The 15,169-nt window shown below is 41.5% G+C and overlaps 1 protein-coding gene across 3 annotated transcripts in view; it reads left to right on the top strand.

Annotated features, from left to right (window-relative positions):
* AUTS2 (activator of transcription and developmental regulator AUTS2) overlaps positions 1-15,169 on the top strand; it is a 93,216-nt gene that overhangs the window by 70,721 nt on the left and 7,326 nt on the right. For 2 of the 3 annotated variants that reach the window (XM_063297397.1, XM_063297389.1), the window contains 5 exons: positions 1,104-1,133; positions 5,513-5,584; positions 6,121-6,262; positions 6,705-6,782; positions 9,549-9,632. In XM_063297397.1, coding sequence (XP_063153467.1) covers positions 1,104-1,133; positions 5,513-5,584; positions 6,121-6,262; positions 6,705-6,782; positions 9,549-9,632 — 406 coding nt within the window. The remainder of the gene's footprint in view (positions 1-1,103; positions 1,134-5,512; positions 5,585-6,120; positions 6,263-6,704; positions 6,783-9,548; positions 9,633-15,169) is intronic. The other variant, XM_063297406.1, reaches the window with a different exon arrangement.

The following is a 15,169-nucleotide window of genomic DNA, read 5'->3' as shown; positions in this document are numbered from 1 at the left end:
TTTAAAATCTGAGCTTATTCCCAGTACTATTCTTCATTCATCTTTAATTTTAGAACTGAATGACTCAGAGGATGCTTAAATAGCAGGGGAGGTAGGGGATACAAATTAGCCATTCTGTATGGATAATTCAGCTTCTTCTCAAATGCATTCCCCCTTTTTACTTTCCTGAGCTTGTGCTTAGCCTGAACTCAAAGTCAGTTATTTCCTTTTCAGTGTTGAATGAATAAATGATGCAACTCCGGGACAGACTGCTTTGGAGACATGTTTCCAAGGTAGTTGACTAACTGTCAGAATGGTATATTTGATCCAGTTTCCCCTAAGCTCTCAGACTAGAGAGATATGGATATTACGTTACAGTATGTTGTCTCACCACATATAAGGTTTTACATGAGGAATTTCCAATTTTTATACAATATAAATCTTATGTGGTGTCTTTATTTATATTGACCACCAAGAGGCAGTACGTGATTGGATTCTTGCTATACTGGGACTCTTCAGACAGAATTCGGAAGAGTCCCAATATAGGATGAAACCAGCCAGGTTCTGCCTCCTGGTGGTCAGGACCTGTCAATTACCAGGAACCATGCTTTGCTTCCTGGTAATTGACAGGAAGGTGGATTGTGATTATTTATTTGCTAATTTATATAAAACATTTTTCCCTCACTGTTCTTTAGCCAAAAAGCTCCCAGAATGGCTTATAGATATTAGCAGTGGTGGATTTGTACCCCTTGGACATGACACACAGACAAAAACAGATGGGAAGGCAAGATGTGTTAAACAAGATTTCATCCTCTTGCAGTCCTCAGGATGATCAACTGGGAAGCCAACCGTTCAGATACATTGCTAGAAAAACAGCTGGCTAGATGGCAATAGGGATGGCCTAAGGCCAAAGCTAACAAAGCAATTGCTTTGTTTTTTTCCTCTCTCTCTTAAAGTAATAGAAAGTGCTTACTTGGGGCTACATATAAAATTTAGAACAAGGTAATGTTTTCCATTTCCAGATTCTTAACGAAGCAGTGCTGATCTTTCAATTATCTGAGCAGAGGTTTGAGTGACAGGTTTTAATTTTCTTTCTTTCTTTCTCTCTCTATCTCTCTTTCCAGTTGACAGATCCATTCAGGCCCATGTTGAGGGTAAGATGGCAACTAACCCTTTTCTGCCTTGTTTTGCTATGCCTCTTCTGCCTTTCTTAGAATTTCCCCCAGCTGCATCTCTCTCTCAGTTTTGCCTGCAAAGATGTACCAATCATGAGACATAATCTGTTCCTCCTTAAAAAAAAAAAAAAATTACCTTCCATGCTTTATAAAAGTTACTACTCATGCATTTTTTGTCATAAAATCATGGAATTTTGGAATAGGAATGCACCACAAAAAATTATCTAGTCCAGTCCTCTGCAATGTACAAGAAAACTTAAGTGAAACCGTTTTTGAGAGGTGGCTGTTCAGCCTCTTCTTAAAAACCTCCAGAGATGCCAAACCCACATGCCCTTTGCCTCTTCTGCTTTCCTCCATGCTTAACACAGACATGCACACAAATCGTAGTCACTAAAGAGTACTAGATACGGTACATTTTAATACCATTTTCTGTGTGTTTGCTACTTTGTGTTTGTGTGAAAATATCCTGCAGGATAGAGAAAGAAAGATATGAAAACCGAAAAGGAAGCAAAATCAGTGGCCAGCTGCAGATGCCCCACTTTGAAAGGATGGCAATACTATGGAGCAATAATGGGCCAAAATGCAGAGAATCCATTCAGATGTACCATCATTACTCTTATTTGTAATAGTGAATATTTTTTACAAGATGTGCAGATACCCCAAAAATATGTGGTGAATTTTTTAAAGCAACACAGGTGTCTTTCCCTTCTGGTTGTGAAAGGATGGGCAGGAATGACAGGATCTGATGCAAAGTAAGGCCCTTTGGGGAGTGATCATTCCACATCCTAAAGCCAAGTTGATGTATGCAAATAATACCCCCAGATGCAAATAGATTTACAAGGGGAAAAAACTGATTTGGGACATTCTCACACAAGGTAGACCCGGTGGAAACTATCTAGGAATGGACATGCCCACTTATACTAAGAGATGATTCATTCTACTCATTCATTTCAGGTAAACACTACAAAGAAAATCAGCATTTTAAAAAACTAAATATTAGGAGACACATCCTGATGGTCTAAGTTGAGTGACCGTGGATAAGTCTGTCTCAAATGGAGACTACATATTTCTAAGCAGGGAATAGGTGACAGCCTGTCAGGGAGTATGTAGCAGCTGATGTCATGGATTACCAAAGCAATGAACAAGAATCAGCTTTACAGCTTTCACTTGTTCCACCTGAATTCACTTCCCACGCTTCAAGGAATCTTGGTCTTCTAGAGATGACCTTGCGATAGAGATTGGCTAAATTGGCTAAATTGAATGCCTGGGTTAGGGCCCCTCTGACCTAATTTGGTGTTGTAAACTAACATTCCCATGTTGGTGCTATGAACTAACATTCTCTGGCCTTTAGCCATGCTGACATGCAGTCTCATCATTTTTGAAAAATCACAGGTCCTTTTACACCCCACTTAAGAGTCAGAGATGATAAGTCTCTCCTTATGAAGCCAATGCTGGTGAGAGCTCTTGATTTTGCAGTTTCCAAGAACCATCTGCATGCCAACTATAGGTGGGACTTTGGCAACAGGTGTCAGAACAAGTGGTTAAGGCAATGGGCTAGAAACCAGGTGACTGAGAATTCTAGTCCTGCCTTAGGCACGAAAGCCGGCTGGGTGACCTTGGGCCAGTCCCTCTCTCTCAGCCCAAGAGCCAATCAGGCATGGTATGAGAGTTCTAGTCCCGCCTTAGGCACGAAAGCCGGCTGGGTGACCTTGGGCCACTCCCTCTCTCTCAGCCCAAGAGCCAATCAGGTGTGGTATGAGAGTTCTAGTCCTGCCTTAGGCATGAAAGCTGGCTGGGTGACCTTGGGCCAGTCCCTCTCTCTCAGCCCAACCTACCTCATGGGGTTGTTGTTGTGGGGAAAATAGGAAGAGGAAGGAGTATTAGGTATGTTTGCCCCCTTCTTTATAAAAATAATAAAGGCAGGATAGTGAATAAAATAAATAAATAAATAATAACATGAAGTCTTGGGCATGATGATCTCATCCAACAAATGACATGATTATGTAACAAGATCGTCATGTCTCCACTGCATAAGTCATGTCATTTGTGTGATGATGTGAGGATGGTTGTGACATAATTTGCCGCTGGCTTACCAATGTTACTTAATGTTCTTGGCCAATAGTCCAAACCAGGAGGACTCTTTCTCATGTCCAGCCAGCAGTGGCTTCATAAGGACAGAGCACATGCTGAGAAACTGGAAATGAAATCTAGCATAGAGGAATCAAATGGCTATTCGGAATGCACACTGCAAGAGAAGACTGAGAAGCCTCCTCCTGTGTTGGCTGAAGAGCTTCTAGATTGCACAGCTTCAGCAAATGCTACAAGATTTCCTCCAGAGTGCATCAACAGCACCCACCCAAGAGCATCTTGCCACGTGCCAAAGATTTTCCAGACTGGACAACATACAGGAATTGCCCACAATATGTACTCAATGTGGCCAGCCTGGATGCCATGGAATACATGCCAGAAAGTTTTCCAGACCACCTGGCTTTAGTCAGTCCTGTAGACAGTCCCACAGCATGTGCGTATCTACCCAGCCATGTACCTCTTCCCAAGTGCCTGCCAAAAGCTTTGGCAAGCAAGCACTGCAGAGAAGACATTGCTCACCTCCTCAATTGTTCAGCACAAGGAGTGGTACCTCTGTGACACTTGCCAGAAGTTCTGGCCATCACTGTGGAGGTGAACTCTGCATGTGCAGCACTCCCCAAAAGTCAGCAACTGGACAACTTTTGACATTTGCTGAGGGGGTCCCAGGCTGGATGGCTTTGGGGTGTGATGTGGGCAGTCCTCAAGATGCACGACATGGAACCATTCTGGCCACAGTATTGACCCAAAGCACTTTGAGGCCACCCAGATTGTTTCATGTAGGCATTGGTGGTATTTTTGCTTCAGTGAAGTGAGTGATGGTGTCTCCATGGCCTAAATCACTTTATTGAAATAAATCTGTGTTGCTTTGTACAAGCCTCATGGGCAAGTCATGGCTTATAGGCTGCACAGTGTCCTCAAAGGTCTAGTCTGCAAGCCACCTTGGATGGACGTGGTTATCTTCTCTCTCTCATGTTGCCACAACTTTTGCCTTTACCACATTGACTTGGTTATTAAAGTTCAACTCCTACCAGAGCCACTCAGGTCCTAGCTATATTAACAGCCAGTGTGAGGACACTCTATGTTTGGTCATAGAGCCTCTCCAGAGGGGCTGGTAAATCTGCACATCTGTTTCCCCAAGTCTTGCTGGAAATGTTCTATGATTGTGAAGATTCTCAGGGCATCAATAGCCGTATCAAAAGCTGCATTGTAAAATCAGTGGCTGCAGCAGTTGGAGCGACAGTGGGAAGAGAGTAGGTGAAGGGTGTGTGAGTGGGCTTAATGTTTGCGTTATGGGCTATGACTGATGTCCATGCTTACATCTTTGATGCCTCATCAACCAGTTGGCACCATGTCCCAAGACAGACAGGTTGTCCTCACTCTCCATTTTACAAGCTGATCCTGTTATTTCTGTGGCAAAGTGTGAATCCTCTTCTTCCAACAGTAAAAGTGCTTTGTAACTCATTTATTTATTTACTTACTTACTTACTTACTTACTTACTTACTTACTTATTTAACAAATTTATAAGGCTGCCCAACTCACATACAGTGATTCCGGGCTGCTTACAAAATTGAAAACCATAAAAACACAAGAGACCGCCCCCCAGCAGCAAACCCATTCATATCTGCCATTTGATTGGCTCCAAAGCAGCCTGGGGTCCCCAGGCCCGCTGACAAAATCATGTCTTCAGGGCCTTCTGGAAAAGGAGCAAGGAGGGAGCCAATCTTATATCTGGGGAACTTACCTAGAAGGTGATTTAAACAGGGGTGCACAACTTTTCTCAGCTAAGAATTGGCAGAGTGGAGGCTCACAATCTAAAAGAATAGATGGACAAAACCTGGACATGATTTCACTTTATTGATTTTTAAATGTAATTATGGTTAATAAAATGACTCTCCAACCATGGAATTAATAACTTCCCCTTTCCATCATATTGAAAATTGAAATGTGGTCATAATTTTTGGAAGGATCTGTGTCTTTCGTGGTGGTGGGGGAGTGAAGTTTTCTGGGGGCCTATGCAGTCCTAGGGCCTTTGGTTTTGAATCTTTTGTTTAAATGTATATACTGCTACAACTTCTGTGAATCTAAACAATAGTTGTTCTCATTAGTGCCTGGATAGGAGACTCTTTATAGAACACTGCATTGCTTTTGTGTTGAAAAAAGCCCATAGATGACAACTCTCAAGCAACAACAGGTTCATGCTTAAATTCCATTATTCCTATAGTTAAGAGGTATTATTTTCAATACTTTTTAATGCTTGTTTCTTTTGTAGAAACCAGGCAAATGGTGTGCTATGCATGTTCATATTGCTTGGCAGATATACCACCACCAACAGAAAGTCAAGGTGAGCTCCTTTGGGCAAAGGGTGATTGATTGATTGATTGATTGATTGATTGATACTTCTTGGGCTTTTTATGAGGTCCATAGTTAAATGGTAGAGCAGGAGTTTTGCATGGAATAGGTCTCAGGTTCAATCCCTGAGACCTCCAAGAGACATAGCTGATAGGAGAAGCTCATCTCTGCCTGATACCTTGGTGAGCCACTGACATTCAAATGGAGTAATACTGGACCAGCTGGCCTGCTGAAGGCATTTCTTGCACTCATATATGTCAGGTAGAGAACTTGTGGTTCTCCAGTTGTTACAACATTGGAAATTGCGGTTCAGCATCATCTCAGTGGCCATAGGTTCCTCAATCCTGCTATATGTCATAGTCAGGAATATTAACTTCTTAGTTTTCAATTCATAAGCATGGATTACAGATATCTGCATCTATAAGACATGCATTGTAAAAAGAACCTGATCTGTCCTTGATTTCCAAAGTACTGTGTTCATTTTTTTAAAAAAAATCTTCCACCTTCATGATTTTTTTCCTATTTCAGAAACAGATGCAGACAGATCCCCATAAATTGGATTTTGGTTTGAAACCTGAATTTCTGAGCAGACCTCCAGGTCCCAGTCTTTTTGGGGGCATCCACCATCCTCATGACTTAGCTCGGCCATCAACTCTTTTCTCTGCAACCAGTGAGTTTGTAAACCACCAATCTGCTCTCTGTTTGGAAATGGAACAGGAGGAAGAGGAAGGGCAGGCAGTGTAGTGCAGTCTTCAGCAACATATGATTGTGTTTTAGTACTGATAAATAGTCAAATAAATAAACATCTGCATGAATTAAAATATAAGACTTGAAATCTCCTGGGATATTGTTGTTTTAAATGTATTCTTCTTTTGATCAGACTTTGGGGGGTGATATATGCATGTACTGCCCATATGCTTATTTGAGATAATCAGATACATTAGCATCATAATATTGGAAAGGGCTCTTTAGGCCATTAAGTCCAATGTCCTGCAATGTGCAAGAACCCAGCATCTCTGGCTAAACCAAATAAAGCTTAGGATACAGTGGCTACTCTGCAAATGCTCTACTCAAATGTTTTGGTTTGCTTGCTTTTGAATTTGTTTTGATAGGTGCCGCCCATCCAGCCGGTCCTACATTTGGTCCTCCCCCACACCACAGCAACTTTCTCAACCCAGCAGCCCATTTAGGTAAGTAGAAATTCTCAAAGTAAAGTGGTCAGAAACCTGTCACAGCTGAGAGGCTATCACAGACCTCAGGATGTTGTCTGAAGATACATGATGCGAAGCAGATCTGAGTCTGGTCAATGTCTACTTGGGAAACTGCTCCCAATCCCTATGTTTCATCTTGAGTTTTTTCATGGAGAAAAGGTGGGATGCAAATATCATGGAGATGAGATTGCAAATTATTTTAAATCTGAATTGGGTGGGAGAAGAGCATTTATAACTTTATATCATTATAGCTTCCATACGCTAGCATGGTGCAGTATAGCAACCTATCTTTTTCATTTTCTTTCGAATATGGTTGGAGGCAAACAGTGCCTCTTGTTCTGGGCTTCCTGCTTCCGTCACATCCATACGGTACTTTCTATGTTGTGTTTGTTCTTCAAGGTTGGCAAAATGAAGTGAAGAGTAAGTCGGTATGATCGTTTGACTATACTTCAATTCTCCTCCACTGAACTTTTCCGCATCCAAAGAGCAGAGTGACTTGCCCTTTATAACTTTTCCCCCAACCTTAGCTTAATCTTGGCATAGCTACATCGCTTAAACTCTGAAAGTCACTGTTACATCCTGCGAGAATCATCAAGTATGTAGAATAATACAAATTTAACTGGAGAGTGTAGTAGTTATTAAGCCTAACATCCTGCTCAGGGATCCTGCAATTATTACCATTCCCATCTCAGAGGCTCCCATCCTTTGCTTAAGTTCCTCTAGATTGGTGTTTCTCAATCTCAGCAACTTTAAGATGTGTGAACCGTGGAATTCTGGGAGTTGGAGTCCACACTTCTTAAAGTTGCTGAGGTTGAAAAACACTGCTGCAGAAGATTAACTTCATGAAGCAGCCTGTTCCAGTTTGTGTCATCGTGAAGCTTCTTCTTTCACCTAATGTTTAGGTGAAATCTGTTCCCCTTCAATTTAAACATATCAATCCTTTTCTACTCTCCAGAACAGGGATGGACAATCTTTTGATGGTCAAGGACTATATTTAATATTCAAAGACCATGTTAGTCAGAAGGACTTGGTTTGGGGGAGTTACTGTTTATTTTTTAATCATTTAGGGCTTATGCTACCATTTTCAGCGTTTTCCACCTCAAAATGATGAGACATTTTGCTATCACAATTTCAGCAATTATAGTCAGAGGAGGCTTGGAGGTCTCCTCAGGAAAAGGTCCTCATTCCCACCTTCAGATTGTCAATTCAGGAACATCAGAAGGTCTCTCCTTAGTGAAGAAAAGCATTCATAGCTCAATTGGAAGTGCTGCTGTGTGGAAAAAGTCTCCTGTATTTTTTTTCCCTATTGGTTCTCATTCACTCCCTTTACTTAATTAAATTAAATTTAATTCACTTCATTTAATGAAAGAGAATTTGCTTTCCAAAGTTATTTCAAAGGAGAAAGAAATTCTAGTAAAATTCTCATGGGTAGAATTTGTTTTGTGTGTGTGTGTGTGTGTGTTGTATTAGTTGCAAGATGGCTAAGGACTGAATGTGATTGTCCTATTTTTCATTAAATTATATTTTTACGGTATTCTGCAGCATCCCTGGTTTCTCACGCTTCCATTAAATCCTACCTATAGAATTAAATATCCCCTTGGGTATTTTTTCCCCAGACTGGAAAATGAGAGCAGCCAGGGAGGCTTCAGATTGATGGATAGTTATGTAACAGAATATAACACCATCAGCATAACATTCTTCACCATCCGTCTCTAACTGTAAAGGAAAGTGAAAAGCACCATAAGAAATTCTGAAACATTCTGAGCTTCAGGTAGGGAAACAGAACCATCTTTTGCATCAGAAGAAAATTTTGGAGAAATTACAAAGTAGACGTTACATAGCGTTCATCTCAAGCATGTTTGTCTGGCCTGAAGTTAGTCCCGCTGAACTGGCACATCCTTAAATTCACATGGTGGCTCCTCTCTGTATATTGAAGCATCCAGTTAACATTTTACTTGCTGTAGTGAAATGCAGGTCACCTACAGTTTAATCACATACCTCCCCCTCCTTTCTCCTTCAAAGACCTTCAAACTTAGTACTGTTATTCTTCCAAGATACAAAAGAATTTCTTTATATAAAATCAAATAAATAAATGTTTTTGCTTGCTGCTAGTTTTGCTAAAGCACAAGCAGTCACTTTTTTTCCCCTTTCCAATTATGTGTTCTAACACAAACTCTTGCAAAATCCAGAACCAGTGTGTTGGAATCTGGGGTTACTATTAGCCATAGTCTTTTAACCATTTCAGTGCTTGATGGTCTGTACAATTAGGAGGGGCACCAGGTTGGGTAGCTGCAGTGAGTCACTATATTCAGCACAAAATCTTACTGCATTATCAGGCTTGGGTATGAGCACAACAGGTGAAACATCAATGGTTTGTCTCTTCTGTCTTCCCTTCCCTTCCCCTTGTCTACTCCTTCTCCTCCTCCCTCTCCTCTTCCTCCTCCTCCTCCTTCTCCTCCTCCTGTCCCCTCCTCCTCTTCCTCCTCCTCCATGATCAATTGCTTCCTCTTCCCTCCATTTATTGCCTCCGTTTCCTTTCGTTTCCTCTTTTATCCCTTCCAGTTACCAACCATACTTTTCCTTTCTTGACTCCACCCTCTCTAAGTCCTCTTAGTTTTCCATCTCTTTTCCTTATAAGGAAGTGTCCTGTTAATGCTTTGCTTGCCCTAGCAAAATGCGAGTAAGCCGCTGTTTCATCACAGTAGGTGACACTCCTCCCATTAGCATCTTTCCGTTTGGTTTCAGAGACTTTTAATCGGCCCACGACGTTCACCAGCCTTGCAGCCATGAGCGGCAATGCCTTCGGGGGACTTGGCAACCATGCCGTTAGTGAGTAAATTCTCCTTCGGCTCTGGCTATGTGTAAAATTGAAAACTGCTCAGAGTTGGCTTTGATTGGAGCAGCTCATAAGCATTGTAAATAAATAAAATAAATACAAATCAATTGGCTTTGGAAGGCTAATCTTCTAAGTTCACGCATTTGTTTGGAAAGGAGCATTTCACCAAATTGAGCCTCTGTGTGGGTGTGGGTGTGGGTGTGGGTGTATACACAAATACATATACATGCACACACAGAGACATAAACGTAGTGAGCAAAAAAAAAAGACAAGGCAACTTGGACCATCATATTTATGCTTGCAATGAACTATACAGGTAGTCCTCACTTACTGACTGACTTGTTTAATGACTGTTCGAAGTTACGGTGGTAAAAAACCTAGCTTTGCTACCAGTCCTTTCATTTACAAACATTGCAGCATCCCGCAGTCATGTGATCACCATTTGTGTGTTTCACAAGCAGCTTCTGACAAGCAGAGTTAATGGAGAATGCAGAAGTAAAATTGCAAGCCATGATCATGTGTTTTTTCACTTAACGACCACTGTGACTCGCTTAGTGGCAGAATGGGAAGTGAGGTCATAAGTCCATCACGGTCCCATGATTTTATGCTTAGCAACCATGGCACATAGTGACGGAGTTGCCAGTCCCAATTGCGGTTGCTGAGTAGGACTACCTACACTCATATTTTGATAGAAGCATTGGTAGAGAATTATTTATAGAGACTCTTTATCTTTTCATCTGGGCTGATTTTTATGGAATACCAACCTGCCAAAACTGGAAAGCGCTGTTCCATTGACTCATGGGTTGCTTCAAAATCTCACAGGAATCTAGCTGGGGACTGTTGCAATTGCTTATTTCTGATTAGTTATTAAATGATCAGAAGAAACCGTATCCACATACAAGTGACATTGCCACCCTTCTCTTCCTTGTTTTCAAACCTGACATGCTGAGACTGAATTCACACATGATATCAAGTCATGATTTGTTTGACCATTCAGTGAATAACCATTGATTGGCTTACACATGCGAAGCATAAACCTAAATATGCTAAATATGAAGTGTAACTCAGCCATCAAAAGAAACACTATTCAAAATGTTCTTTTTCCACAGATGTATACACACACATGGAATGCATGAAAATTGAATATTTTTGTGGTCTCGGAGATAAGAGGCAGTTGTATTTCCCCCTTTTTTATTTTAGATGATTTTGAAATGATCCAGTTCTTTCCCAGATGATCAGGCAGATTCCCAAACTGTTCTCCTAGGCAGATCTCAAGGCACAGGAAAGGAAGCAACTCCATTTCTTTGCTTGTGACCTGTTTTCAGAAGTTGTCCTGGGAAATCAAGGTAGATCTAGAGCAAGGTTCTAGAACAACATTTCTCTAGAACAGCCTTTCTCGACTTTTTGACCCTGAAGGAACCCTTGAAATATTTTTCAGGCCTCAGGGAACCCCTGCATATTCAGGCTCAAATGTAGGCCGGAAGCTACCAAATTACTATATTCATTTCAATTGTAGGCCTGTATAGGCCTACTTTTGAATTATGCATTAACAGTGTTCTTAAACTGAAAATAAAGAAGGAAACTTACCTCTTTAATGTGAAGTTGCCCAAATTTGAAATATTTTTTTAAAATAAATCATGATCTCCCAGGGATCCCCTAATGACTTCTCGTGGAACACGAGGGTGCCACTGAACCCTGGTTGAGAAACCCTGCTCTAGAATAAGAGGATTACCTAGGGAAGTTAAATTTCTTCCCCCTCCTACCAAAGTTCATTGTACTGGAAAACAAACCATAAAATGTTACTTAGTTGGGAAAAAAGGTAAGTGGGTAAGGACAGGGTCAAGCTTCTTTTTTAATTTGAATCAGGCATGCTTGGCCATGGGAGCATGTGTCAAACTCAAGATGGTAGTTGTGATTGTACAAAGACTTGCCTCTTTTTTATGTGTTCCACATGCGACACATACGAAGGGCAGAGCTTCAATCACTTAGTTATGGGGGCCATCTGACTTTTTTGACACCCCTGCAGACACCCTCTCTTGGCCCTTATCTCTAATATTTTTCAGCCTGCAGAAAGTTACTGTCTGGATTCAGGCCCTGTCTCACAGGCTTCCAGTTTCACCAGGAGAGGCAATTAGTTTCAGTTTTGACCATATGAGACTAGACATGTGGGTGGACTTATTTTATATGTAGTTTGAAAGTTTCTCTCGCTTGCTTGCTTGCTTGCTTGCTTTCTGCCTTGAGTATCTTAGCTTGGTTATCTGGAATGCCTTTTGGTCTGTGAATTCTAAGGAAGAAGTTAGGGTACTCTCTGATATGATTGCACCATTGGAAGCTTGATCCATGCCTCTCCTGACTCTGAAGTGGGAAGGGTTGTGTGAGATAATTTAGATTGGGAGGTTATTAATGCTTTTCTTTGGGAGTAATTGATGCCAGCAGCCTTGAAAGGGGCTGTGGTGTATTGCCTCCCTAAGAGCCCCTTGATCTATCCAGGGCTGCTTGACCGCTATTGCCCTGCCTCCAACTTTCTTGGGAAGGTTGTTGAGTGTGCTGGGGATTCAGATATAGAGCACTAGAGGTAATTGATTATCTGGACTCTTTTCAGTCAGGTTTAAGCTAGGCATGGGATGGAGTCAGCTTTGGTCAGTCTTGTGGACCATCTTTATTGGGATCTGGTAGTGCATTTCTCTTGCTCCTATTAGACTTAGACCTGTTGGCTGCCTTTGATGCAATTGATCATGATATCTTTATGGACCACCTACAGGGCTTAGGTATTGGGAGCACTATGTTGTAGTAGTCCCATTCCTCCCTCATTTGGGTGGTTCCAGTTGATAGTGGGAACATGGGGTTGGCCAAGTGGCCCTTCTCTTGGTGGGTACCATATTTAACATCTATATGAAACCACTGGGATAGGTCATCCGGCAATTCAGCATGGGTTACAATCACTATGGTTACAATCACTATCCTGTACTCAGCTTATATTCAACCAGCTGGAGCCCTGTCCCATTGAAGCCCTGTCCCAGTGTAGATGCTGTTGGGGTCTAGATGGGATGCAGCAGTCTGAAGTCAAACCCTAGTCAGACAGAGCTTCTGTTTGTTCTCTATCAGTTCTACTGTTGCCTCGTGAGAGGTGGCACTGCCCCTGAGAGAGCAGGTCCACAACTTGGGGGTGCTCCTGGACTCACAGCTACTGCTGGATGGGCAGAAGGAGGCCATGAGGAGGCTTTAGTTTAGTTCACCAAGCTTTAGTTAATACAGCAGTTGTGGTCCTTCCTGGAGTGGGAAGATCTGGCTACAGGGACTCATATCCTTGTCACCATGCAATCAGACTTTTCCATGCACTCCTACACAAGGTCCTTTGGAAACTGCAGTTGGTCCAAAATGGAATGCCTGACATATTGACTTGCACTAATCACTATAGTCATATTACACCTATTATGTGGGCCCTGCATTGGTTACTAGTAGGGTTCCAGGTGCAATTCAAAATGCTAGTTTCAACTTATAAAGTCTTATATGGCTGAGCAGCTTAGAATTGGCCTGTGGTACCCCAATTCTGTGAGGTAAGGGGGGCTGAAACCAGAAGGTGTTTTTTTTTTTCATTCATAATGCCTATACTCCAGAACATCCTTCCTTTAGAATGGGAACTGCTATTGTAGTCTATGGGAGTGGGCAGCTGGAAGGGAGGGAGGGAGGCCTTCTAGAAGATGGCTTTCTGGAAGATAGCAAAGACTATATTCTTCTAGAGGGTCTTTGGTGACTGTTTCTGTGCCATCTCAACACATTTTTTTTATTATTTTAGTTTTATTAGGAGCCAGTTTGGTGTAGTGGCTAAGGTGTTTGGCTAGAAACCAGGAGAACATGAGTTCAGGCATGAAAGCGGGCTGGGTGACTTTGGGCCAATCTCTCTCTCTCTCAGCCCAACTCACCTCACAAGGTGGTTATTGTGGGGAAAACAGGAGTTGGGAGCATTATTATGAGAACTTTATCCCACCTTTCTATATTGATAAACCTTGTGAGGTGGGTTGGGTTGAGAGAGAGTGACTGGCCCAGCCAGCTTTCATGCCTAACAGAGACCTAGAACTCATAGTCTCCTGGTTTCTAGGCCAGCACCTTAACCATTACACCAAACTGGCTCTCATACATTAGGTATGTATGCTGCCTTGAGTTGACCAGAAATAAAGGTGAGATAAAAATCTAGTAATAGGCAAACAAACAAATGTTAATTTGCTTGGCATTATATATTGATTTGTGAATTTTGGTAAATGTATGTAATCCTTTTGTATGTTCTTTTTACTGGCAGTTTCAATAGCATTTAATGCTGTTCTATGCTGGAATGAATCTAATAGATTCACCATCATATAATTTTGATGATGATGATTAAATCTGAATGTTCGTGTAATCTAACATAAATAGCTCTCCTGTTTCTATGAACACATCCTGAGTATACTAGTAGATTATTTCAGCCATTGTAATAAAAAGAGTATGCTAAATGGCTTTTGTAGGAGAGAAAGTCAAGTTAGGGACAGGTTAAGTCCCTAAATTTAGAAGAGGGAGCTCCATCAGTAAATGGTAAAATCTAGTCTTCTAAAAATGAGATTGCCACTTTGGGGCCAAAGCTGAAAGGTTCCTGCCAGTACAGTATTTCATTCAACAGTAAATAGGACCTGCTCTTTGGAGTTGGAAAAGAATCACAAACCAGTGTTCTCCATGATGCTGTTGGTTGCAAAATGCAGACACTGCTAGCTAAAAAGGAGGATCTGAAAACTGAAAAGGATGATAGTTTGATTAACAGTTAGATCAAGCAGTGAAATGAATTCATAGGGCTTGACTGCATCTGATAACAATTGCAGTCAACTGAATCTGGTTGAACATATCCTATCATTGGCTGAACCCTCAGTCCCTCAATAGGGACTGCTGAAAGGGAAGGTCCTAAATAATTTAACTCCAGCCACAGTTGTATATTCTAGGCTGGTCTCAAAGGCCCCAGAAGAACACCTGCCATACTGACATGTCCTTGACCAAAAGCCTGCGTTAAATGAGCCCATATGTCTGCTAAGACACCTTGCCCATATTAATTGATTGGTTATGTGCCATCAAGTCATCGTCAACTCTTAGTGACCAAATAGATAGATTTTCTCCATAACTATCTGCCCCTAACCTGGCCTTTCAGGTCTTCCAGTAGTTTTGCCCATGTTCCGTCCTGTTAGTATTCCAGTAGACCAAGCAAAGGCAATACTGTAGAAATGGAGACGGCATGGTTTTGACTGTCAACAGTTGTAACAGGAAACATTGCTGGTGTTCTTCCTTCATTCAAAGTACTTTTAAATCTATAAAAAGGCAGCTAGCAAAAATTTTAAAAAGGAAGAAAAGAACAAAGGCATTAATAAAAATTGGTAAATTGAAAAGAAAGAATTTGTCCATAAGCATACACAAAATTCCTCCTTGAATGAACAACAGGTATTATCCTGCATGTGGGCAACTCTGTCGCCTTAGGAAATTACTGATTTGGCCATTTGTCTCTCAGTATATGTAC

This window comes from Candoia aspera, chromosome 1, assembly GCF_035149785.1.
Source record: "Candoia aspera isolate rCanAsp1 chromosome 1, rCanAsp1.hap2, whole genome shotgun sequence".
Classification (NCBI taxonomy): Eukaryota; Metazoa; Chordata; class Lepidosauria; order Squamata; family Boidae; genus Candoia; species Candoia aspera.
The sequence above is the reverse complement of the archived record's forward strand: the minus strand, read 5'-3'. Positions and strand labels throughout refer to the sequence as shown.